This window comes from Biomphalaria glabrata, chromosome 2, assembly GCF_947242115.1.
Source record: "Biomphalaria glabrata chromosome 2, xgBioGlab47.1, whole genome shotgun sequence".
NCBI lineage: Eukaryota > Metazoa > Mollusca > Gastropoda > Planorbidae > Biomphalaria > Biomphalaria glabrata.
Window position 1 is genome coordinate 64,731,616 of NC_074712.1, and position 24,536 is coordinate 64,756,151.

Consider the following 24,536-nt stretch of genomic DNA (forward strand, 5'->3'; position numbering starts at 1 on the left):
CTGAAAGGTAAACTTTACTTTTTTTCCTTATATGTAAATATATATCTAATTTTATATAATATAGACGTTACTTCAAAAAAAGAAGATGATTACGTCCTTCGCGTCATGCATTTAGCCATGCATATTAACCAATGACCTAAACTCTGCAAGTCACTAGTTTTCCTAGCTAGCTCAGGCAACCCATTCCATGCTCTAATAGCACTAGAGAAATAATTTATATATATCCTCCTTCGTGATCGAAGATGAGCACATTTCTCATATCCTATGGACTCGTAGATGTGTGTAAAGTCAAATCCTCACTTTAAAAAGCCGACCGCATACGTGGCCTGGTTGGGTTGGGCCAGTTGCAGATAAGTTTGCCTTTTTCTCTCAGCTTTTTGTTAGTTGTTAGTTCGGCGCTTTTTCACGCTGGTCACTCTTCTTGCTTCAAATCTCAAGACTCCAACACTCACAGCTTCACGCCATGAGGAACGATTGAGAGCTAGTGCTTCCCAGCGGTAAATGTCAATATTTCACTGGAGCTCTTGAGAGTGTCTTTATAGTGTTTGCTGCTTGCATTGACCTCCATTGGGAGCGCTTTCCAAAACACAACTCCCCGTACAAAGGTCGTACGGAAAGGCGATTATCTTGCATGCGGACTACAACTCCCGCCTATCGAAATTGGGGTCTTTTTTACTGTGACATCGATACTGTTCATGTTGGCTTACGTTAGGATTTCTGTATCTGGAATGTGGTCAGACCAATGCGCCTTATGATATTTCTGAACTTAAATTGTGTAATGTCTCTATAAATAGCTCGTTTTTTATCTATAGTATTAGTCTATCTTTATGTAATTGTACAGCAGACTGACCTAGATATATAAATCTGTGTGATAGAAATATTTACACCAATGGTTTTCATTTAGCTTAATCAATGCGCTATGATCACTTATCTAGACCAGTTGTGAAAGGGGGAGGGGAGAATGGGGGGGGGGGGGGGGTATCTCGGCGAATGCTTACATGATCTCCTTTTAAATGAATTTTAAAAAATGTTCCCTCAGGGCTAAAGATTCCTCAAGCGGACTAATTCAACTTATGCCACCACATCTTTTAAGTACGATTTCTTTCCCTTATTTAAAAAAAATAATTCATTATCAATAGTTAATTAACCAATTAGCTATTTTAAAAATTGTATTCTTGTGTTATCAGGTAAAAAAAAATGAAGCAAAATTTCAGCTAAATACGAGATTGGGTGTGGGAGAAATAACAGGTACAAACTTTTTGCCAGACAGACAGACAAAGTGAATTGATAAAAGCTTTGTAAAAAAAATGATGTACTTCTATTATTTGTAAATTAAAAAAAAATTTCATCAACATTTAGACCAGTGTTTTCATAATAGTGTTCCGCGGAACACAGGCCTGACTTGGTGTTCCTCGAACTATTTAAATAATTATTAGGAATAGTTTAGGCCTACACGTGAATTAATCTCTACGCATGAATTAGTTTCTAAGTAAATGCAGAAAAAAAAAAAAGATTTTGTTAGTTCTTCCTGGTAACAAAAAAATTCTATAACATCACTATGAACTTTGAACTGACCTAGATTCTGACTCAAAATTGAACCAAAGATAGAAAAAAGCATATCTCTGCACTGTTTTATGGGGCGACTGATAACAAAACAGATCAATTTATTTCATGGAGGGAATTAAATTGTTTTGTTTTAGTCAAGCTTATTTTATTGCTTGAGTTTTCATCTATTTACTTTATCAATGTAACCCATTGACTTTTGTTGGTTGTAAAATGTAAAATGTTGTAAAATGTTTTACATGTTTCGGATGTTCATTCAGAGTTGAAGATAATTACTTCCTAGTCCAAACCTCCTGCAGGACGACGGGGGATGGGAGCGGGCCGGGCAGGGTTTAAACCCTGGACAATCGATACATCTGAACGCCAGTCCAGTGCACAAACCGCACACCAGGCAGCCACAGGGGGCTGAGGCTAGGGTGGGGGAGGAGGGGGTGAATTTGAAAATCCCCCAGCCCCCACTTGAGAGGGGGCCCCTATTGAGTGTTTTTTTTCCATTGAATATTAAATATTACGCAAAATGCAAGGGCCCCCTAAGAGGTCAAGCCCCCCCCTCCAGGGCTACCAAATGATGGGAAATTCCTAGCTACGCTCTGGGTAGGGGTTGAACATTAAAGCCTCATTAACTAAGGATTCTGTAATATTAGTTTTGCTTCTTTTATTTCTCTGGATATTGGAAAGGGACGATGTTTGCTATTTCTGCCACAAGTAGTACAACCAATGAAATAGTAGTTGCAGTGGGTGGAGTCACACTGAGCGAGTTTAAGGCTAGACTAAACCCAGAAACATGAGAAATGGTTAGAGAGAAAGATGGAAGAAAAAGAGAGAGTGAAGGACAAAAAAAAGGAGGGAACAAAAAAAGGAAAAGAGAGTGAAAGAAGGAAGGAAAATAAAGTGAGAAGGGGGAAAAAGAGAGGGAGAGAGAGAGGAGGGAGGAAAAGAGAGAAGAAAGAAAAAAAAGAGAGAAGGAGAAACAATAGAGAGAAAGAAGGAAGGAAAAGAGAGAGCGAAAGCAAAAAAGAGAGACAGAAGGAGGAAATAGAGAGAAAGAAGAAAAATAGAGAGTGTGGATGCATGTGTAAATCAGATGGACTTGAAGTATTTCTAAAGATACTTGATTATACTAAGTGCGTGCGTACCTTGTTGAATGTATTTTAACTGCGAACTCGGACATGAACATCCCATTACAAGACATGAACAGCTACAACAGGATCAAAGCCTCAAGAACCAAGTTAAATCCAGATGAACACTATAAACCATCTTTAATACAGAGAATGGGCCACAGTCTAGTCCGTCACTAACAACGATGTTTACCCCTCAAGAGTCTAGCAGTAACTGATTTCTAAAAGTCTATCCTAACCTCTAACCCCAAAGTCGATGTGGTCACTATACAATGTACGTTCACTGTCGGTCTAATAAAGTGCGCAACCCAACTAACTCAACTAGCTATCTAACAAGAGAGAAGAAAGAAAGGAAGAAAAAAAAAGAAAGAGGAAGGAAAAGAGAGAAAAGAAAGAATTGAGAAAGATGAGAGAGAGAGAGAAAGAGCGAAAAGGAAGGATGAAAAGAGAGAGAGAAGGAAGGTAGGAACAGAGAGAAAAGAAAGAATAGAGAAAGATGAGAGAGAGAGAGAGAGAGAGAAAGAGAGAGAAAAGGAAGGATGAAAAGAGAGAGAGAAGGAAGGAAGGAACAGAGAGAAAAGAAAGAATAGAGAAAGATGAGAGAGAGAGAAAGAGAGAACAGGAAGGATGAAAAGAGAGAGAGAGAAGGAAGGAAGGAATAGAGAGAAAAGAAAGAATAGAGAAAGATGAGAGAGAAAGAGAGAAAAGGAAGGATGGAAAGAGAGAAGGAAGGTAGGAACAGAGAGAAAAGAAAGAATAGAGAAAGATGAGAGAGAGAGAGAGAGAAAGAGAGAAAAGGAAGGATGAAAAGAGAGAGAAGGAAGGAACAGAGAGAAAAGAAAGAATAGAGAAAGATGAGAGAGAGAGAGAGAGAGAAAGAGAGAGAAAAGGAAGGATGAAAAGAGAGAGAGAAGGAAGGTAGGAACAGAGAGAAAAGAAAGAATAGAGATAGATGAGAGAGAGAGAGAAAGAGAGAGAAAAGGAAGGATGAAAAGAGAGAGAGAAGGAAGGAACAGAGAGAAAAGAAAGAATAGAGAAAGATGAGAGAGAGAGAGAGAGAGAGAGAAAGAGAGAAAAGGAAGGATGAAAAGAGAGAGAGAAGGAAGGTAGGAACAGAGAGAAAAGAAAGAATAGAGATAGATGAGAGAGAGAGAGAAAGAGAGAGAAAAGGAAGGATGGAAAGAGAGAGAGAAGGAAGGTAGGAACAGAGAGAAAAGAAAGAATAGAGAAAGATGAGAGAGAGAGAGAGAAAGAGAGAAAAAAGGAAGGATGAAAAGAGAGAGAAGGAAGGAAGGAACAGAGAGAAAAGAAAGAATAGAGAAAGATGAGAGAGAGAGAGAGAGAGAAGGAGAGAGAAAAGGAAGGATGAAAAGAGAGAGAGAAGGAAGGAAGGAACAGAGAGAAAAGAAAGAATAGAGAAAGATGAGAGAGAGAAAGAGAGAACAGGAAGGATGAAAAGAGAGAGAGAGAAGGAAGGAAGGAATAGAGAGAAAAGAAAGAATAGAGAAAGATGAGAGAGAAAGAGAAAGAGAGAAAAGGAAGGATGAAAAGAGAGAGAGAAGGAAGGAAGGAACAGAGAGAAAAGAAAGAATAGAGAAAGATGAGAGAGAAAGAGAAAGAATAGAGAAAGATGAGAGAGAAAAAGAGAGAAAGAGAGAGAAAAGGAAGGATGAAAAGAGAGAGAGAAGGAAGGAAGGAACAGAGAGAAAAGAAAGAATAGAGAAAGATGAGAGAGAGAGAAAGAGAGAAAAGGAAGGATGAAAAGAGAGAGAGAAGGAAGGTAGGAAAAGACAAACAGAGATAGAGAGAGAGAAAATAAATGAAAAGAAGAGAGAAGGAAGAGAGAAAAGAGTGAGAGAAAAGATGGAAGGAATAAAAAGAGAAAGAAGGAAGAGAGAGAGTGACGGAAGCTCAAAAACAAAGATATACTGCTGCAAGGGTGAACGACTGCATAGAAACTACAAGAAACATGCATACATGTGACCCTGCAGGTCCAAGTAAAACGAAGGACATTTGGACCACGAGGCCTTACTGCCCTCTCACAATTTTTTAAAAATTTAATTCAGTAAACAATTTTTTTCTTCTTTGGCTTAGATTTGTCTTGCTAGTTCTAGTACAATAACCGCATTTTCTTAGCGTTTCTTCACCGATCAATAACCCTAATGCAACCAGTGGTTGATAAACGTTTTTGAAATATATTGAGGATCGATGAAAGCTTACCTTTCCATCGCCACAAGATGTTCCAATGAGTGCTATCTGCAGGATACATAACCCTCTTAAAACATCTGCACATAACATTGCTTGGCAGATTTCAGTGATAGAGCGTCTAGATTCGGAAGCCTGATTTAATAAAATAAAAAAAAGGTTACAAAGACAGTTTGTGTAGAAACACAAACTCAAAATCGGCACCCGAAGTGGTCCACCCAGGCAGGTAAAAAGGGCAGGATTCAATATCTTTAGAAAGAACATCAGAATGAAATTGAAAATGAAAGAGAAGAATGAAGAAAGAAGGTTGACAGATCTTGTGTGGTGACCAAGAGTCCAGCAGACCAAAGGATAGGTGAAAGTGAATGTGAAGTCAGACGTTAACGTGGCCTAACTGATGTCTTATAATGAATATCTAATTCATCTAATTGTTTTGTAAAGGGTCGATCTCTTATTCAAATCCTCAAGAAAAAAACATTTCCGTAAAAAAAAAATTACTTTAATTATCGACTGTACAGCATTGTCTGGACCCTGCTGGGCCATTATCCATGGCATTGGGTCGTGGGCGTCGAGAGCCCGGAGTGGACTGTTCACTCTGTGACCAAGGTGTGATTACCGGTTAACGCTGTTGTTTATATATATATATATATATATATATATATATATATACTCATATCTTAGGCACACTGATTTAATATTGATCACGATGTATAACCATCGTTTATTGTGTCATATCATATCATTGTTTCATTAAACCTTTTGCTTTGTTTTACGCATTCTCGTTGTTGACTAGTATACGTTATCAGATTACCATTATTCGTTCTCTTGGTAATTACTTCATAAATTAATTGATAGACAGTAAGGCGTGTCCAGGCAGACGAGCCAAAGTGTAACCCCGACAGGAATTTACTACTCAGCGTTGAGGTGGGGAACCCTGAGGAGTATTACATACCCTAGAACCTATCAAGTTGATACTTTAAACAAATATTTACTGTACCTAACAAAACATGAATCAATAAAAATAAAATAATAAGTGAGTTAATAATTGGTAATTAATCATTTTGTTTGATATCTTATAAAATAAATAGCTTGTACATTATTAATATAGTTTTAAGGGTGGAGTTCTTCCCCTTTAGATTAGGTTTTCTTTTTAATAAAAGAATTTCTTTTTTTTTTTTAAAGTTCCGATTGCCATACCAGGCAGTGATATAACAACTTAAAATGTGAGCGTGATAAAACATCGCCAAGGATTTTTAAATGAGGACATTTTTCTATGTGCGGTGAGGTGGCTGAGCGGTAAAGCGCTTGGCTTCCAAACCGGGGTCCGTGTTTCGATTCCTGGTGAAGACTGTGGTTATGCTGGCCACATGACACTCGTTAACCATAGGCCACAGAAACAGAAGATCTTTACATAATATGCCCTATAGACCACAAGGTGTGAAAGGGAACTTTTTTTTTCTAAATAATCGTAATCTTTGCTGCCCTTTTTGGCCGAAATAATCAGTATTTACACTAAAAATTAATTTGTTGACTAAGATAGTACCAAGGTATTCACAAATTTACATTATTTATTTTCTCTTTTGCTACAAAAACAATATCGGTTTCCTTCTTCTTCCTGCGAAAATCGATTATCATTTATTTATTTACATTTAATTTTAAGAAATAGAAATTATATCTACAGTATTTTTCTCTTTGTTCTATTCTCTGAAATACTCATTTACCTCCGAGAGCAGGGCAAGGAGAGTCTCATCAAATTAGGGGATCGGTAATTAATATGATGATAATCAATGATTAAGAAGTGACTTAGCAGGAAATAAAAGTGACTAAGAAGTCAATGCATGATGAAGTGACTAAGCAAATATTGCGTGATATGAGTGATAACTCTGCTTAGCAGGAAAGAAGTTAATTTAATTGGGCTGTTAGCGAGTTGTGTTACTTACCCTGCAAAAGAAGGAATCATTTCCAAAAAACTGTTGACACTGTTGATCAGGTTTGATCACCTGACCCAATAGTTTATCAGATACATCTGGAATGTCTGCTGATGCTTCGACAGCGTAGACAAGACAAGTGTAACCTCGACTTGGAATAAACATTTACAATATATAATACATAGAGTTTACATTTTAGCTTCAAATCTTTACTCCTTTGAAGTTAGAGTTACATAGGCAAGACTCGTGTGTTGGTCGAGAGAAAGGGAGGAATGAAATGGTTTGAGCTAGACTGTGCACTGTAATAATAATAATAAAAAGGCCCTTAACATTCCTAGGAACATCCTCGTTGCCTGTAAGAGGACGATACTGCTGCAGACCTGATACATCACCAGAAAATTCGTCAGTGGAAACTGATAATGTGACTACGATGAATTTTCTTTCCCTTTAACTAAACTCGACCCTGGCAGCGCCAGAGAATGAATAGTCATTCTTTTCTAACATAATAATAATAATAATAGTCGTCATCTTTACTATTCATGATTGGATTTGATGTGTGTGTGAATTGGAGTTCTATATTTCTCTATTCTCTATAACCTTGGTAAGAATCATAGATGCTTGGGTGTACTGTGTAGTGAATTACCAGTGCGAGATCAATACATAGCTAACACAGTCACAGAGAGTCGATACAGAATCCAAACTTGAGATAGCACAATGACTAACTTTATTACAGAATTGGACACAGTCGAGCCAGTCACTAAACTAAAAGTCTACATCAGTAATATCAAACTCACTAACAAGGGCGTCACTAAAATGTGGCGTTTTAAAGTCCGTCTACTGAAGTGCGCCTCGAAACTAAACTAAGTATCATAATGAAAGCATGTTTACAGATGCCGAATACTATTTAAAAATGTCCGTTTTTCAGCTTATAAAATTGAAAAAAGACGTGCTGAGAGGCTGCAAATTGTAATAAATTAACTAGTTAAATTTCCTAGTATGGTTGTTTAAGAAAGTCTTGTCTTTTCCTGCCTCTCATGGCTGCTTTGTGGTATACTCCCCGCTCCATATATTACAAAATCAAAGTCTCCTGCCTGCCATAACCTACAGGAGACTTTCAATTGAATCTAATACTGCTCGGGTAGGCAAACTAAAGTAATAGCAAAATTCTTTATTGAAGAATTTCATGATAAATTAAACAATGTAAAGGACAGTGAATTGCGACTATGAATCTTATCTTATATGATACAGACGTTACTTCAAAAAAGAAGATGATTACATCCTACGCGTCATGCATTTAGTCATGGATATTAACCAATGACCTAAACTCCGCCAAGTCACTAGTTTTCCTGGCTAGCTCAGGCAACCCATTCCATGCTCTAATAGCGCTAGGGAAGAAGGAGATTTTGTACAAATTTGTCCTAGCATATGGAATGAGGAATAATCTCATAAAAATGATAATGAATGCCTGGTCATTTGCTATAGTCGAAATGATGTCACCGACACAGTAGTTTCCCCCTCTCCCCACAGCAGTTCCCCCTGTTATGACATGATTAGGATTTAGTTATTTGTTTCGGGAATAAGGGGAAAGTTGTACTTAGTGACAAGTGACGTGAAAGATAGTTAAAAAACAAGAACTCTCTAAGCGACGCTTTAGAATCAAGACGCTTTCTTCTTTACAGTAAGAATAAGAAGAATTATATAGACAGCTAGTAGTAGAGGACATCTGATGGTTCCCCTGAACTACCAACATGATTTACTTTACATTTGTGTTTGGAAATCCTCTTATCATAATCAGCTGTTCCTTTCTTACTAGACCATTTTGTGCAAAGTCTACAGCTATTTGTAAGAATTTCTGCGTCTAAACATTTACCTCTGTTTCTATTGATATGGCTGTAACAACGCCATGATGGCTCGAGTGCCCTCGACGCTGCCATGTCCCATCAACACTCACACCGCAGTCAGTGATGCCTTCTTCGTTGCTGATTCCAACCTTTTCTTTCACTTCCCTTGCAGCCTTTTCCATACTTTCTTCTGCAACTTTCTTAGATGCAAGGCCTATGGACACTATGGTATGGATTACAGATTGATAAGATGTTTCAGAAATAGGAGGTGGACTGTTTGTGTGTTGACAAGAATTCAAGAGCGCACTGTGACCTGGACCTATGGATCTTACAAATGATACCATTCTGAGATTTATTTCCCTAAATCCTCTTTTTTGACCATCTCTATTTTCTTTAGAAGATCTAAAGCTTTCTTCAAATGAGCAGTCAGCTGAAGTGCATTTCACAATTAGTTCCTGACAAAATCCAATTCTTGCGATTTCATTCAAAAACAAATTTAGAGAATAGTTGAAGCATTTAGGACATATATCAAGTAACTTGCCAAGAAATTATTAAAACATGCTAGGTTTAAAAAGATATTACAATCCAGTGGATTATCTGATAAACTTGATTCAGATGAAATATCTACATTAGGTGAAGCAGCTTGATGTGTCTCTTGTTGTTCACCAACTTGTCCATGATCATCACTTGTACTACTTGTAGTGTACTACACACAGTGTAGACTTTGCAGACTTGGGAACTTGGTGTATTTATTCCCACGAAATTTTCTTTTTCTACCACAACTTTGCCTTTTATTATGCTTATTGGCCATTATTGTTACACAAATAAAAATGCAATATAAATATAGATCTAAATATCAAAATATACAAAAGAGTCTTTCACCAGTAGCAATCCAAAACGAAAAAATGTTGCTAGAAATTACACAAAATCCAACAGAAAATAAACATGCTTTTGTTGACTGGGACAGTGAAGTAATAGAGTACATTCCCTTAGCTACTTCCTTTATATCTATAAGCATATCGCATTTTAACTTCATTAGAAAATAATTAAAAAGTATTATTTACAAAAAAACAAAAATATTTACCTGCTTATGGTCGTTGCTAAGGTAAACAAACACTACCCCACCTAATACAAAATTTTTTTAAAAATACTTCTAGAAGGAATACTTGCCTCAAATAAACTGAATTTGATAGAGAAATGGTTGTACAATATAAATATGATGAGAATGAAAAAGTGATATTTTGGTCATTTCTTACTATTCTCTAACCTTAGATCCACCTTAAGTATTAAAAGTGTTTGCTGTTTTAACACCAGCGTCGACTCAATGTATCGATTGTTGGCCTTTCGTTGGTGTTATCTGTTCCAGTATTGAGTTCAGTGTTACCTCCAGTTGGACTTAGTTACATTTTCAAGTACTATACAATGCGGAAGAGCATAACACCCCTCTCCCCACAGCTGACGTACCCAGCGAAACAAAACTTTTAACACTATCGCTAGGCGTATCAGCTAATCTATGTAACACATCTCCTTTATTTTTGCTATTAGCCCATTTGTTTATAAGTCTAATTAAGTAGACGCGGTGGTTGAGTGGTTAAGCGCAGTGGCTTCACTAAGGGTGTGCGGTCCGCACCTGGTGACACCCACCAGGGGGTGACAACCAAGTGAGTAAAATGCAACTTTTAAAACTAAAACATTAATACCTTGAATTTGAGAAAAATAATTTCTTGTAGACACCAGGAAAAGAGTTTCTGAAGCTCAGAAATGTAGAAAAACGCTCGGCGTCCGGGGCTTCGTCCCGGAACACTACGAGTGAGATTAAGGCACTCTAATCATCTAATCTAACCAGTTGAGTGGCAAACGTAGCATTGTTTATTTTAAACTGTTCAGAAACACATAGACTGAAACGCCTCATTCGACGTATAGGGCTGCAAGCTCTATCCACAGCCCTTTCCCAGCTGGCTCCACGGAATTCAGGACTGTGGAGTGCAATTCGGGCCAGTAGTTCACATTTCATTTAGTGCCACCAAATGCAGTTCCCCTAGGGCCTCGATTTATCTAAGGCCGACCCTGGAGGCAAGAAAAGTGATAACTCAAGATGTCTGACCAGCTTTAAAAAGTGAACACTAAAGAGGACACGTAAATGAACATAAAATAGACGTTCATGAACATCTTGCACACAAGCTCAAAGTAGAAATCTTGAGCTGAATTGTGAATAGAATAACTTGAATGTGTAAAGCTTAGACTTAGAAGAAAGACTCGTTCCAATGATAAGGACGACAGGAAATTGATGAAATGAGAAATCATAGACCATCAAACGGCTTCATTAGTGAAGACTTCATTTAAAAACAACTTAAATTTTACTTGTTCGATTTGTTATTTCACTGCGAATCTTGAATCACGGTCTAATGAAGTCATCAGTCAAAACAAAGAGACGAAGACATTGAGAACTTTTAGCAAGAAAAAGGAAATACGTTTAAAATATGACCTCAGCGTTACGACCTAGTTTCCCACTACATGGCTGCCTGCTCGTGCGGTATGCTCGCCGGACTGTCGTTCCGTTGTCTCGATGGTCCAGGGTTCCTACCCTGCCCGCTGCCATCCCCCGTCCTCCTGCGGGAGGTTTGGACTAGGAAGTAAATTATCTTCAACTCTGAAGAAACATCCAAAACATGTGAAACAGTTTACATTTTAAAAAAAAAGTGTTAAGCGTATAATACATACACTCACATCGTATCTGGTTCATAAAAAAAAAAACCATTAAATTAAAAAAAAACATATTAAGCTGTTGTAACAAATCAATTGTCAAACAAGATTCTGGAAGGAAGTATGATCATGAGCTGAGGTAGGCCTATCACTTTGAAGTACTGTCAAAAGACATTAACCCGAAAAGAGAGCACTTACCTAAGGTATCTTGTTTATTATTGTTACCGTCCACTGTAAAGAGGTTATAACTGTAATGAAAAGAATGGATGCGATATTGTTTCGTTATTAATGTTAAATGTACTGAACTGAATTTAAATGACTCTATTTTTACAAAGCTTATATCAACTCATTCTGTCTGCCTTGTAAAAAGTTTGTACACTCTATTTCTGATACGCCCAATCTCGGATCAAGTCGGACCCTAACCCGATATACAGTGCTTTTTTGTAAAAATAAAATTGGTGCCAGTACTCAATGATCGAGTGCCTAACTTTAACTACTAATAAATTAATAATAAACATTAAAATACAAGAAAAGTAATAATTTTAACCCCAAAATTGAAAAAGGTGCCGGCACTCCGTACTGGTGCTAGGAATGTGTTTGTGAGGGCGAATTATAGTGGTATGAATAGTGCACGCATGGGCGTACCCAGGACGGGTTGGGGTTCTGTACCATAGTTAAAATTTAACTTGAGATATGGGTAAATGTACCATGCTTAGAAAGACAGGTGAATCTATAGGTACCATGCTTAACAAGACGGATGAACTGATTGGAACCATGCTTAACAGGACATATAAACTTATAGGTACCATGCTTAACAAGACAGATGAACTGATTGGAACCATGCTTAACAAGACAGATGAACCGATTGGTACCATGCTTAACAAGACAGATGAACCGATTGGTACCATGCTTTAACAAGACAGATGAACCGATTGGTACCATGCTTAACAAGACAGATGAACCGATTGGTACCATGCTTAACAAGACAGATGAACAGATTGGTACCATGCTTAACAAGACAGATGAACCGATTGGTACCATGCTTAACAAGACAGATGAACAGATTGGTACCATGCTTAACAAGACAGATGAACTGATTGGTACCATGCTTAACAAGACAGATGAACTGATAGGAACCATGCTTAACAAGACAGATGAACTGATTGGTACCATGCTTAACAAGACAGATGATTTGACAGGAACCATGCTTAACAAGACAGATGAACTGATAGGAACCATGCTTAACAAGACAGATGAACTGATAGGAACCATGCTTAACAAGACAGATGAACTGATTGGTACCATGCTTAACAGGACATATAAACTTATAGGTACCATGCTTAGCAAGACAGATGAACTGATTGGTACCATGCTTAACAAGACAGATGAACTGATTGGTACCATGCTTAACAAGACAGATGAACTGATAGGTACCATACTTAACAAGACAGATGAACTGATTGGTACCATGCTTAACAAGACAGATGAACTGATAGGTACCATGCTTAACAAGACAGATGAACTGATAGGTACCATACTTAACAAGACAGATGAACTGATTGGTACCATGCTTAACAAGACAGATGATTTGACAGGAACCATGCTTAACAAGACAGATGAACTAATAGGAACTATGCTTAACAAGACAGATGAATCAATAGGTGCCATGTATAACAAGACAGATGAACTGACAGGAATCAAGCTTAACAAGACAGATAAACCGATAGGTACCATGCTTAACAAGACAGATAAACCGATAGGTACCATGATGGCTACCATGTCAAAAAGAGATACGATCCTTTACTTAACCGAGAGGCTAGTGATATTAGCGCTGTTTGTGATAGCAATTCCTACGAATGTAGCTTCCACGACAGGAAGCCTACGAATGTAGCTTCCACGACAGGAAGCCTACGAATGTAGCTTCCACGACAGGAAGCCTACGAATGATGTGAACTTGCACAGTCCTGAGGATGTCAACTTGAATTCTGCACTCAAGCGTTTAACAAAAGCTGAGTCTCACGGAGAGAATCGAGTACTAGCAAACTCACCAACAAGGTCTGGATTCGACGTTTGTTCAGATACCAAGATCAGCGAGATACTGATCAGGAAAACCAAATGAAATATATAATTTATGACATTTTTTTTCAACTAATAGCTAAATTGTATGGATAAATGTTACTCAGCATATACAAAAAAATATTTTTTCCTTTTAATATAATTTCCCTTACATTCTTGTATTCATCATCATAGAAATTAGTCTCGAGAATAGGTGTCAGCAGTGAGATGAACCACAGTCGTTCTACGAGATAAACCACAGTCGTTCTACGAGATAAACCACAATAAACCACAGTCGTTCTACGAGATAAACCACAGTCGTTCTACGAGATAAACCACAATAAACCACAGTCGTTCTACGAGATAAACCACAGTCGTTCTTCGAGATAAACCACAGTCGTTCTAAGAGATAAACCACAGTCGTTCTACGAGATAAACCACAGTCGTTCTACGAGATAAACCACAGTCGTTCTACGAGATAAACCACAATAAACCACAGTCGTTCTACGAGATAAACCACAGTCGTTCTACGAGATAAACCACAGTCGTTCTACGAGATAAACCACAGTCGTTCTACGAGATAAACCACAGTCGTTCTACGAGATAAACCACAATAAACCACAGTCGTTCTACGAGATAAACCACAGTCGTTCTACGAGATAAACCACAATAAACCACAGTCGTTCTACGAGATAAACCACAATAAACCACAGTCGTTCTACGAGATAAACCACAGTCGTTCTACGAGATAAACCACAGTCGTTCTACGATAAGAAAGGCAAGGATGTATTAATTTTCTTATAAATCAAAGACGTTACTCAATAGAGAAGATGATAAGATTTTACGCGTATTCATGTATCAATCTAGTCATACATGTTTATAAGTCACTTAAAATATGCCAAGTCGTTGGTTTTCCTGGCTGATTAAGGCAGCCCCTACTTCCTCTAATAGCACTAGGGAAGAGGGAGCACTTGTACAAACTTTCATATGGAATAAAAAATGTGCCTTTATCTATGTGTCTTTAATTGATGAATTGTTTTCAAAAGAGTATATTTATGCGAAAAAAACAACTTGCATCATTAATTTAAAAAAAAAAGGTATTGTTTGAAACTCGGTGGTGACACAGGTGGTCGTAACTGTATGTTTTTAGCCTACCCAAATCGCCCCAGTCTAGCACAGGACGAGCGGTCAACCGTGACCAGCGACAATACTCGCCAATTCGGCAAGGACCAGTGTTGTAAATATTACGCACGCAGGTCACGGCGGAAGTGATCAACTGGAGTGGTCAAGAAGGTTCGAGAAGGCCAGTTGAGATGCTATATAAAAGAGATTTGTCTACTCTGTGTTAATGTTGTCGCCAATTGTGATGTATTTGAAATTAAACTGTTACTAATACTTAGGGGCTTTGAGTTGTGAGGTTCTTTAAGTTCGTTGTGTCGTGTGGTGCAGTCTGCAGAGAGTCTGGATAGTGGAGATTCGTAGCAGTATTTTTTCAAAAGATTTTTAAAAAGCCATTGCACTAGAACTTTGTAATATTTAAAATATCATAATATCAGATTTTTAAAATATCTTTCTAGTTTTTTTTTTGTTTTTTTTTTTTGGGGGGGGGGGGGCTTAAACAAGGGCCGGACCAACCATGCAAGACTATTAGCGGCTTTTTTTTTTTTAGTTGGGGGGGGGGGCGGGGCTACTAAGTAATGTAGGGTAATTCTTACCCTGTTAACAGCATCACGTGATCATAAATGCCAACGATGCTACTCCCGGAGCCTATGTTAAATGCTTGTAGATTATCTATCGCTGTGTCCGCATTCATCTCATCGTAACTAGCGTCCCTGTCTATAAAACTTGAAGACGCGACCGTCTGGGGAAAAAATCGGTTACTCTTTATTGTTAGGTATTTATTCGAAAAGAAAAAAAAAATTCAAACAATTTCTAAGGCTCTTCAATGAAGAACAGCACATATTAAAAACGAAGGCAATAAAAAAAACTAGACATTCTGGACCAAGATAGAATACATAAATAAATAACTTTTGAGCTCACAAATGTAGGCCTAAATTCCTCTCTATCCGGAAGATATAAAGAAAACAATAGAGTAGATTAACCGCGGAATAGACCAGCACGCACTACAATTTGGGATAGGATAGAATTATCTTCAGAACAAATGAGGGAACATGATAAACATGTAAAACAAAACATTACCAACATTTTTTTGTGGTACTATATTTATAGATTTAGATTTCGGTTTATAGGTCAGTAATTAGTTAAGTCATTGGTCAGTAATTAGTAAAGTCATTGGTCAGTAATGAATAAAGTCTTTGTTAAGTAATTGGCCAATACTTAGTAAAGTCATTGGTCAGTAATTAGTAAAGTCTTTGGTCAGTAAATAGAAGTCATTGGTTAGTTCAATGATGCTTATTCTTAAATCACTGTGCTCGGATAGTTTTTGTTAGTCAAGTTTTTTTTTAAAAACTACTTCTATGATTTCAGCAAGTTAATTGTGTTTGATGGAAATATTTGTCACTGCTGAAACGTTGATTTTATTGAATGGGGTTTAAAAATATTAACTCTAAACAAATTCAACATTGTTTTTCTTATAAGCACCTCCAAACATCTACATGTTATGTTAACTTAAGAAGTAAGAAGGTCTAATTTACTATGCATACATCGTAACTCTCAAATTAAATTGATGAAACTTTAAAACTTTCAGGCCTAAAAAAATTGACACAGGCCTTAGAACAGGGGTTCTCAGCCTGTGGGTCGCGACCCCCTTGGGGGTCGATTAACGACTTGCCAGGGGTCGCCTAAGACCATCGAAAATATGGATTGTTATTGTCTATTCTTCTATTGCTGTGTGTAGGTGTGTGTGGGGGGGGGTCGTGGCAGAGTGGGGGATTGTAAAAAGGGGTCACCGAGCTTAAAAGGTTGAGAACCGCTGCCTTAGAAAGTTTTAAAAAAATTATACAGTTTAATCCAAGCAATTGATATATATTTATAAACAACAACTCCGCAATATGCAATGAGAAATCTCTCGCATTCTCTTAGACACACCCACATGAATCTTGTGATGCTACTCATTTTGACGAATCCTTTCCTCTAGCGATCGTTTCCACCCGAGTGCCACGTTAAGGCAGAGTACCCGCCTACACGGGCATCATAGACCAGCGCAACCGAATCAGAAACTGTATTAGTAATGAACCATGCTAAGATAACTCGTTTAGAGCACGTGAAAGGAAGCGGGCAGTAAGTTCTAAGGTCGCCTTGTCCCCGTACGAGGACAGACCAAAAGCCGCACACCGCACATGAACCAGTTCTCTTTCAAATCCTTGTCCCGATCTCCCTTTATGCAGAACGCGACATTCATAAAGAATGTGGTCTATTGTTTCCACAAAAAAAAAAGATTAATAAAAATTGAACTCCCAGAGATAGAGTAGATGCAAAATTTAACTGTTGCTGTGGTCGACAGTAAATGAGAGCGTTGTGTGGCCAGCCGAACGACCAAATGCTTTTACTCTATCCAGCTAATATTAGGCACAGATTAAACTTGAGTGAGATGAGAGAAGTACTCTGGATCCATAAGTTCACCAGGATTCGAACTCATGACCCCACTAACGACTCCGCTATTGTAGCTAATTAAGTTATAATCAATTATATTCATTTTATGTCTACAGAAACCTTTCTTGTTAGCTGTAGGATGTTTAAAATATGTTAGATACAAGAGAGGCTTCATTTTCATGAAAAAAATGAATTGATCATAGTAATTTGATTACCTTTCCATTTGTAAGATCTGGATTTTTATTGAAAAAAACACAGGCGTTATGGAAAAAAAATCAGGGCGATATACTGTGTTCTAATGAACAACGTACAAATATGAACAGAATAACATTGGAAGCGTGGTCGAGAGGCCAAGTGCGCTTGGCTTGGCTTGGCTACCTAGAAGGGGGCTCGAGGTTTGACACCCGACTCGGGCAGAGTTGTGTTTACTGAGCGCCTAAAGGCAGCACGGAAAACCAATTCCTAGATACCCCCTCTGGCTCACAAATGAGATTGGACCATGCTATAAGCATGCTATAAGCATGAAAGTAGCGCTATATAAAAGCTATAAAAGCTATAAATATATACCCCCTCTGGCTCACAAATGAGATTGGACCAAAAGCGCTCTGAGCATGCTATAAGCATGAAAGTAGCGCTATATAAAAGCTATAATAATAAAAAAAATATTTTTAATGAAATACACATAATAAACACTGTGGGGCGAAATCCCCGTGGCCAACTAAATAATACACATGAATTTTGTTGTGATATCCAAACTTGGTAAAGGCTTTTAGAAAATCAACCCTGAGGAAAAATCGGAGAGTCGCTGCCTTTAACCTGCGACGCAGCTGTACCAGCACCTGCCTTTAACCTGCGACGCAGCTGTACCAGCACCTGCCTTTAACCTGCGACGCAGCTGTACCAGCACCTGCCTTTAACCTGCGACGCAGCTGTACCAGCACCTGCCTTTAACCAGCGACGCAGCTGTACCAGCACCTGCCTTTAACCAGCGACGCAGCTGTACCAGCACCTGCCTTTAACCTGCGACGCAGCTGTACCAGCACCTGCCTTTAACCTGCGACGCAGCTGTACCAGACAGAACAGCTGCATGGAGAGGGAGGCGATGTCATTCCAAACCATCTCTAATGCACAGGCTTTCTTCACATTTCTATCAGACGTCCAAAAGTCGTCTCGCGACTGGAGGAAGCTTTAACTCTTTTCTCCTAATTGACGGTGCCAGCGTTGATTTGATCCCCATTAAACTAAATTGATTTTTAGATATATAAGCTTTAATATGTGTTATGTTAAAAGAGCATTTTGATACCAAATACAACATTTTCTGATAACAAACAGAAACGTTAAGTTTTTTAAGTTTAAACAAAACAGTATAGTGAAATTATGTACAAATGAGCAAAACGAATAATACTATCAAAACGAGGAAAATAATTACGAAGAGAAAGAGTTAATAGCAGTAGTCTTGTTGAGCAATTGAGTTATCTATTTTTTTTTTTTTGCGCGTGTTAAGCGTGTGGAATGGTATGCCGATGTGTGTACATTTTACTCAAGCAGCCAGTCTTGTGTGTGTGTGTGAGTGTATTTTTCACTGTTGATATGAATTTTTTTTTTTGAATGAAATCAAGAAACTATTCTAATGATAAACTATCCCTAATTGACCGGTACCTAAATTTCTGGGTCGATAAATTACCGTGTTCCTTAATGTCCGGTGTCAAATATTCCAATGCTTAAATTTCCTAAATCCCACACTTGACCACTGGACATGTAAACAATAATTTAGGGGTGCATTACTCCAGACACTTGCTCGCAACACAATCACATTCTTTTCAGTAAGGTTCGCACAATACGTTTTTCTTCATTGTAATTTGTATGTTGACTATTGGAACTATTTCTTAAAAAAAAAAATAATTTAAAATGTACTGTTTTTACCTTTTTGGGTCTGGTTTTCACTTTATGCCTATGGAAAATTCCTTCCTGGTCGGTGTCCAAACTATACAAAGGAATATCGAGGTTAAAATGCCGCGAGCGTCTGAGACTAAGTTTGGTTAGAGATTTTGTTTCTGTGCTAAAAGTTACATTGACCTGGTCAGGCATTTGATCTCCAGTGACTTCACTCGCCTCATATTGAAGCATAACTGTGAAGAAAAAATGAGGCTTAAATTTACTTGACGATATATAAGAGCTGTTACTATGACATCCATTAAATGATTTTTATACAGTTCTTATGAATAATAACAATGATTAACTCTTTCTCTTCTAATCGACGATACCATCGTTGATTTGACCTAATTAAATTAAATTAATGTTTAATTTTATAAACTTGACTTTGTGTTAAATAAAAAGAGCATGCTATTCCCTTTAATTCTGTACCAGATACAACATTTTCTGATAACAAACAACAAAGCTATTGAAGCTTGGTCATAACAGGGAAGTGAAATAGTAATGAGCAAAATGAAGACAAATAAAAACGGAGAGAAAGAGTTAAATGTGGGTGGAGTGAAAATGAATATCGAGGGCGGCTTTAGTTCAATAACTGATAAATATTTGAATATGTTACTCTATACGAGCTATGTCTGTTGATCTCAAACTGTATCGGATATTTCCATAGGAAACACTAGCCGAATGGGGGAGGGGGGGGGGGGGAGAACTGTTGTGTGATTGAAACATTCCAAAAAAATTTCTTGCTTTTTCCAACTTTATGTGTACATTAAGATGCTCTGTCAGCATTTCTAGAAATCACGTCAAAAAGCAAACGCCTCTTAAATTAACATGAAGAACCAGAGAACGAATATCTGTTATCTCAGCACACAAACATTATCAACATTGATCCACATAGATTGTTATTTATACAATAACTTTTACTTATAATTGCATTGTTCGTTCATTATTATTTAGTGTATAATTAAATAATGTATTTTGATTGGTTTTTTTTTTTTATTCTTTTTTTTTTGGGGGGGGGGGGCGAGGTGTAATCAAGGTTACAAAAATTATAAATGAGGTACACATAGGTCAAAAGTTTGGGAAACACTGCCTTAGTCTGTTGGATCATTGGGGCACCATACACGATTAGTTGACACCGTCTTTCTCCATTCCTTTCTTTTGTCTTGGTTAGAACCCCTTTCAGTAGCAGGCGGAAAGAGAACCCAAACCGACCACAGGAAGACACACGGTTATGTCTGCTTTGGGTGTGACAAACTCAGTAGATGACAGCAAGGCTGCGTTGCCAAGTAAAATACTCCTCCTTAATCTTCGAATCGGAAGTCAAGCCTTATAGATTGGCATTAAATGTGTCTCTCACTGTTAATACCTTTAGCACAATGTTATTGGTTAATTTGTTTTTACATGTAATTACAAAAGAGACTCCAATGAGCTCTTATACAAGGTAATACATTCTCACGTTATTAGCCAAATAAAAATCTCTCTTCTATTACGTTATAACACCAGAGATTCTAACGACTTTTGTATATAAGGCAGAACAGTAGAGTCTAAGTTATTAGAATACTGTTTATATTAATAGATCACACTGACCGTCAGTACTTGAGATATGACAGATGAAAACAGAGAAAATTACAACAATAATAGACATTCTTCCAATATGTTCTCTCAATTACAGTCTGTTGATATATAAACGTTTTTGCAATATAAAATTTGCAAATGTAATGCATTTAAAAAGAACATTCAACTCTTGTCTTGTGACTAATGTACAGAATTACACACATTATACTTCTTGGTTTTCTGACTTCTTGTTTGGTACATTAAACCGCTGCGGCTTCAATCGTGAAAATATCTTTGTTGTTCTAGCCCCCAATCGATCAATTAAATATTTATTATAAGACATCAGTTAGGCCAGGTTTGTATATAATTTCACATTCACTTTCACCTATCCTTTGGTCTGCTGTACCGATGGGGCACCACACAAGATCTGTTAACCTTTTTTCTCCATTCTTCTCTGGTCATGTGTCTTTGATAAAATTTCATTCTGATAATATTGAACCCTGCCTTTGTTACTTGCCTGGTTTGACAAAGTCGGGGGCCGATTTTCAGTTTGTTTTCCACAGACTGTCTTTGTAACCTTGCTATTTTTTTAAATTTTATCTTTATTTTTCATGTATGTTTCATCAAATACTTAAGCCATTGTAGGCAAACATAATAGACCCCAATTCATTTCAGGCAAAAAACAAAAATATTAAATATATATCATGCTAACAGTTCACACCGGCTACACCCGTTGATTTGTTCCAAGGTTTTATTAGTTAATATTGTTTATTATGGCCGGAACCCATTTCTTTTTCGCTCTCTGGAACCTAAATCGACCACCATCGGACAATAGTTATGCCTGCGCTGCCTGTGGTAAAATATGTAGGTCGCAGCTGGGACTGCGTGCCTACGTGAAATACTGTACTTCTCATTAATCTTCTTCTTGTTGGGATTCTATAGATGACATGGATTGGGCACTTTATCACTAACATGGACATTCAGTTCAGACTAAGATAGTGAGTCTCTTTCGTTAATAAGTTAACAATTATTTTTATATTAGGATTCTATCTAAAGGCGTACCAAGGATGCCAGCCAACCGGAGTGGCTAGTGCTGTCAGCCCCCCCCCCCCTCAACCTTACAATTGTGTACGTAATACATATTTGCATAGTCATGTGAGAAATACATAACTTACAAATAATGAAAACGAAGCTAGCTAATGAACTATCTGTAGTAACAGTCACAGTCCTAGAAATACATGTACATTTAGCCATGCTGCTTAAAAAGTTAAGTGTCTGACTTACTTACTTACTTTGCATTCGGCTGGGGTTGAAAATTAACAAAGCGGATACAAATCAGTGAAATGATTAATACAATTATTCATGCTAGCTTATCTGAATTAGTGAAATATATGTTTTGTAATGTTTTGGCGCCACCCCCTTACGGCCCCGGCACCAGAGGCGGATGCTCTTCTCTCCCCACATTTGGCACGCCACTGATTCTAACTTGTCTCAACAGTGATTACTTAGGTTGGACTGCTCTCTGTCTTGCAGTTTCAGAATGTATCCAGCTTTTATTGGACAAGTCAAGACTGGATGTCATTGAAAAAGGTCTGCTGCATACAGTAAAAACAGGAAATGTCAAGATTTGGAACATGTTCCTAGCACGTCCAGAGTAGTCCGATCTAAGGTCAAGGATGCAGGCTGGTAAACAATCTGTTTCCTTGTATAGCGAGACATTTAATCTTCAGCTCATTGGAACTACAGTGCCAGAATATTGGTGAATATTTGTGTCCATTATATCCCTTTTCGTTAATAACAATTTTTTCTTATAAAGTTGTCAATGTGATAAACACTGACCAATATTCAGCTAAATACAAGACAAAGAATGCATCAAAAGGATGTCGCATTTCATTATAAAATAACATGTGTGTGTATGAGTGAAGGGTGGTCCATTACAAGTCAAGACTTAATGCATTTCGTGGACTAGCCAGTACTGCCTACCTGGCCCTGTATTGTTATGGCCCAATATATGCTCAAGACTACATATCGTGGACTAGCCAGAACTGCCTACCTGGCCCTGTATTGTTATGGCCCAATATATGCTCAAGACTACATATCGTGGACTAGCCAGTACTGCCTACCTGGCGCTGTATGGACCTCATTCACCAATCGTAAACAAACACTATTTTGCCACGTGGTTCTCTATCTCTTCTATACAAATTACGATCTAATTTTAATACATAGTGGCTTTCACGTGACAGTTTTTTTTTCGTTGTTTTATCAATATGATCACGTGACTAAATGTTGTTTGTTTACGATTGGTGAATGAGGTCCATTGTTATGGCCCAATATATGCAGCATATTAATTACGCCTATGACTGCTTTATTGATCCTTGTGGAAATTTGTTGTGATTACAAGGACTCTTTTCTCATAAGAAGAAGTCTGCAGAAACTAACAGATAGAGAGAAGAAACACGAGGAACACGAGGAACACAAGAAACATAAGGAACACAAGGTAATTACTTCAATTGTCATTACAGACTTAAGTAAAGCAAGGAATCAGCAGTACAATGGGGAGGGGGAACTGATTTAAATAATGCTACATATATAAAATCACAGACCTACATAATAATAATAAGGCTTGTGTTCGAGTCCGAAGATTAATGAAGAATGCAATATTTCCCGTGACTACTCAGCCCCAGCTGTGACCTAAATATTTCACCAAATCCAGAGCAGGCAATAATATTGTCAGCCGGCGGTCGATTAAGATTTTCTTTTCGTCGTCTACGTCTGTTTTCTGTCGCGGATTTTGATTTGGTCTCAAGTGTGTCTATAAAAAACATGCAAAAAGAAAACTGAACCACTTCTACATGACCTGTCTAATAAAAATACGTAATGTTAAATGGCAAGAAAAAATAGCCAATACTGAAGTCCTTCGAAAAGCGGCCTGCAAAGCACCCACACAATCTTGATGCAGTTCAGGCTTCGATGGGCAGCACCCATCTGCAGAGTGGAAGACCGCCGCATCCCTAAACGACTCCTGTATGGCCAATTAAGGGAAGGAAAGCGCTCACAAGGTGGACAAAGCAAATGCTTTAGGGACACCCTCAAAGCTTCTCTGAAAGCCTTCAGCATTGCTACAGCCACCTGTGAGACAGGCGCATGATTCAGACTTAGAAGTCGATCCGATGCGAAAAGTTTCCTAAACATTAATTTATTAAACTCTTGAATCTATAATACATGGGCACCCTGAGGGGTACATTGTGATGCACTTGAACCCGCCCCACCCCCACCCCGGATTTTGACTAAATCTACATCTACGTAATAAACCAAAAAAAAAACAGTTCTGGAAGATGCATTTCATTATAAAAATTATTTTTTTAAAATTGGCTAAAACGTGGCTACTCAGAATTCAGAGGCGCGCACGTACATGGTTGGCCATCCTTTCCATACGCCTAGCCGCTAATCACTACTACATTAACCAGTGGAAGCACTACTTGTTCAGTTGCTACTTAGAGACTTAGAAGTTAATTGATTTGATGGCGCGAACAAATGGCTAAAATTTCGATACTCAGAATCCAGTGCACCCCCTTGCGGGCGCCCATGAATACAGATATGTAATGTGATTTCTTCGGAGATAAAATAGATTTTAAAATATATATTTTTAAGTTTTATTTCTTATTACCATATATTGTCATTGGAAATACGCCATTTTGATTTTAAGGCTTAATACTAGACTATCTCCCTTGAATTACTTGCCAACTTTTTTCTGTTGCTGTTTTGCAAACAAGCTTTTGTACTTTAAGCAATAACTAAAAACTATATATAAATTATGTAATAAAAGTAATAGCATAGATCTACAAAGGCAAAAAAAATAAAAGAAAAAATATGAACATCAAATATATAACCCTCAACTTTAAGCTTGACATGTTGTAGTCATAGCGTAATTTAATCTTCGTTGTTTTTATATAATATATATGTGTATTATAATATATAATAAGAACAAATATTTACACCACCACATCATTCAAGTACAATTTCTTTTTCGATTCCAAACAAAATAATTAATTACCAATAGTTAGCAAACAAATTGGCTAATT

General features: G+C 37.6%; 1 protein-coding gene across 7 annotated transcripts in view; it reads right to left on the reverse strand.

The window, feature by feature from the left end:
- LOC129924798 (uncharacterized) overlaps positions 1-24,214 on the reverse strand; it is a 34,219-nt gene extending 10,005 nt beyond the window's left edge. Inside the window, exons 1-6 of one of the 7 annotated variants that reach the window (XM_056021999.1) lie at positions 24,122-24,167; positions 20,488-20,573; positions 18,889-19,094; positions 11,557-11,606; positions 6,827-6,965; positions 4,902-5,021 (exon numbers count right to left, since the gene is read on the reverse strand). In XM_056021999.1, the coding sequence (XP_055877974.1) occupies positions 4,902-4,979 (78 nt within the window). In that variant the 5' untranslated portion in view covers positions 4,980-5,021; positions 6,827-6,965; positions 11,557-11,606; ... (1 more) ...; positions 20,488-20,573; positions 24,122-24,167. Of the gene's footprint in view, positions 1-4,901; positions 5,022-6,826; positions 7,690-9,922; positions 10,127-11,556; positions 11,607-18,888; positions 19,095-20,487; positions 20,574-24,121 lie in introns of those variants that run through there. The other 6 variants (XM_056021998.1, XR_008776724.1, XM_056022000.1 and 3 more) reach the window with 6 other exon arrangements.
- Between the last annotated feature and the right edge of the window lie 322 nt (positions 24,215-24,536).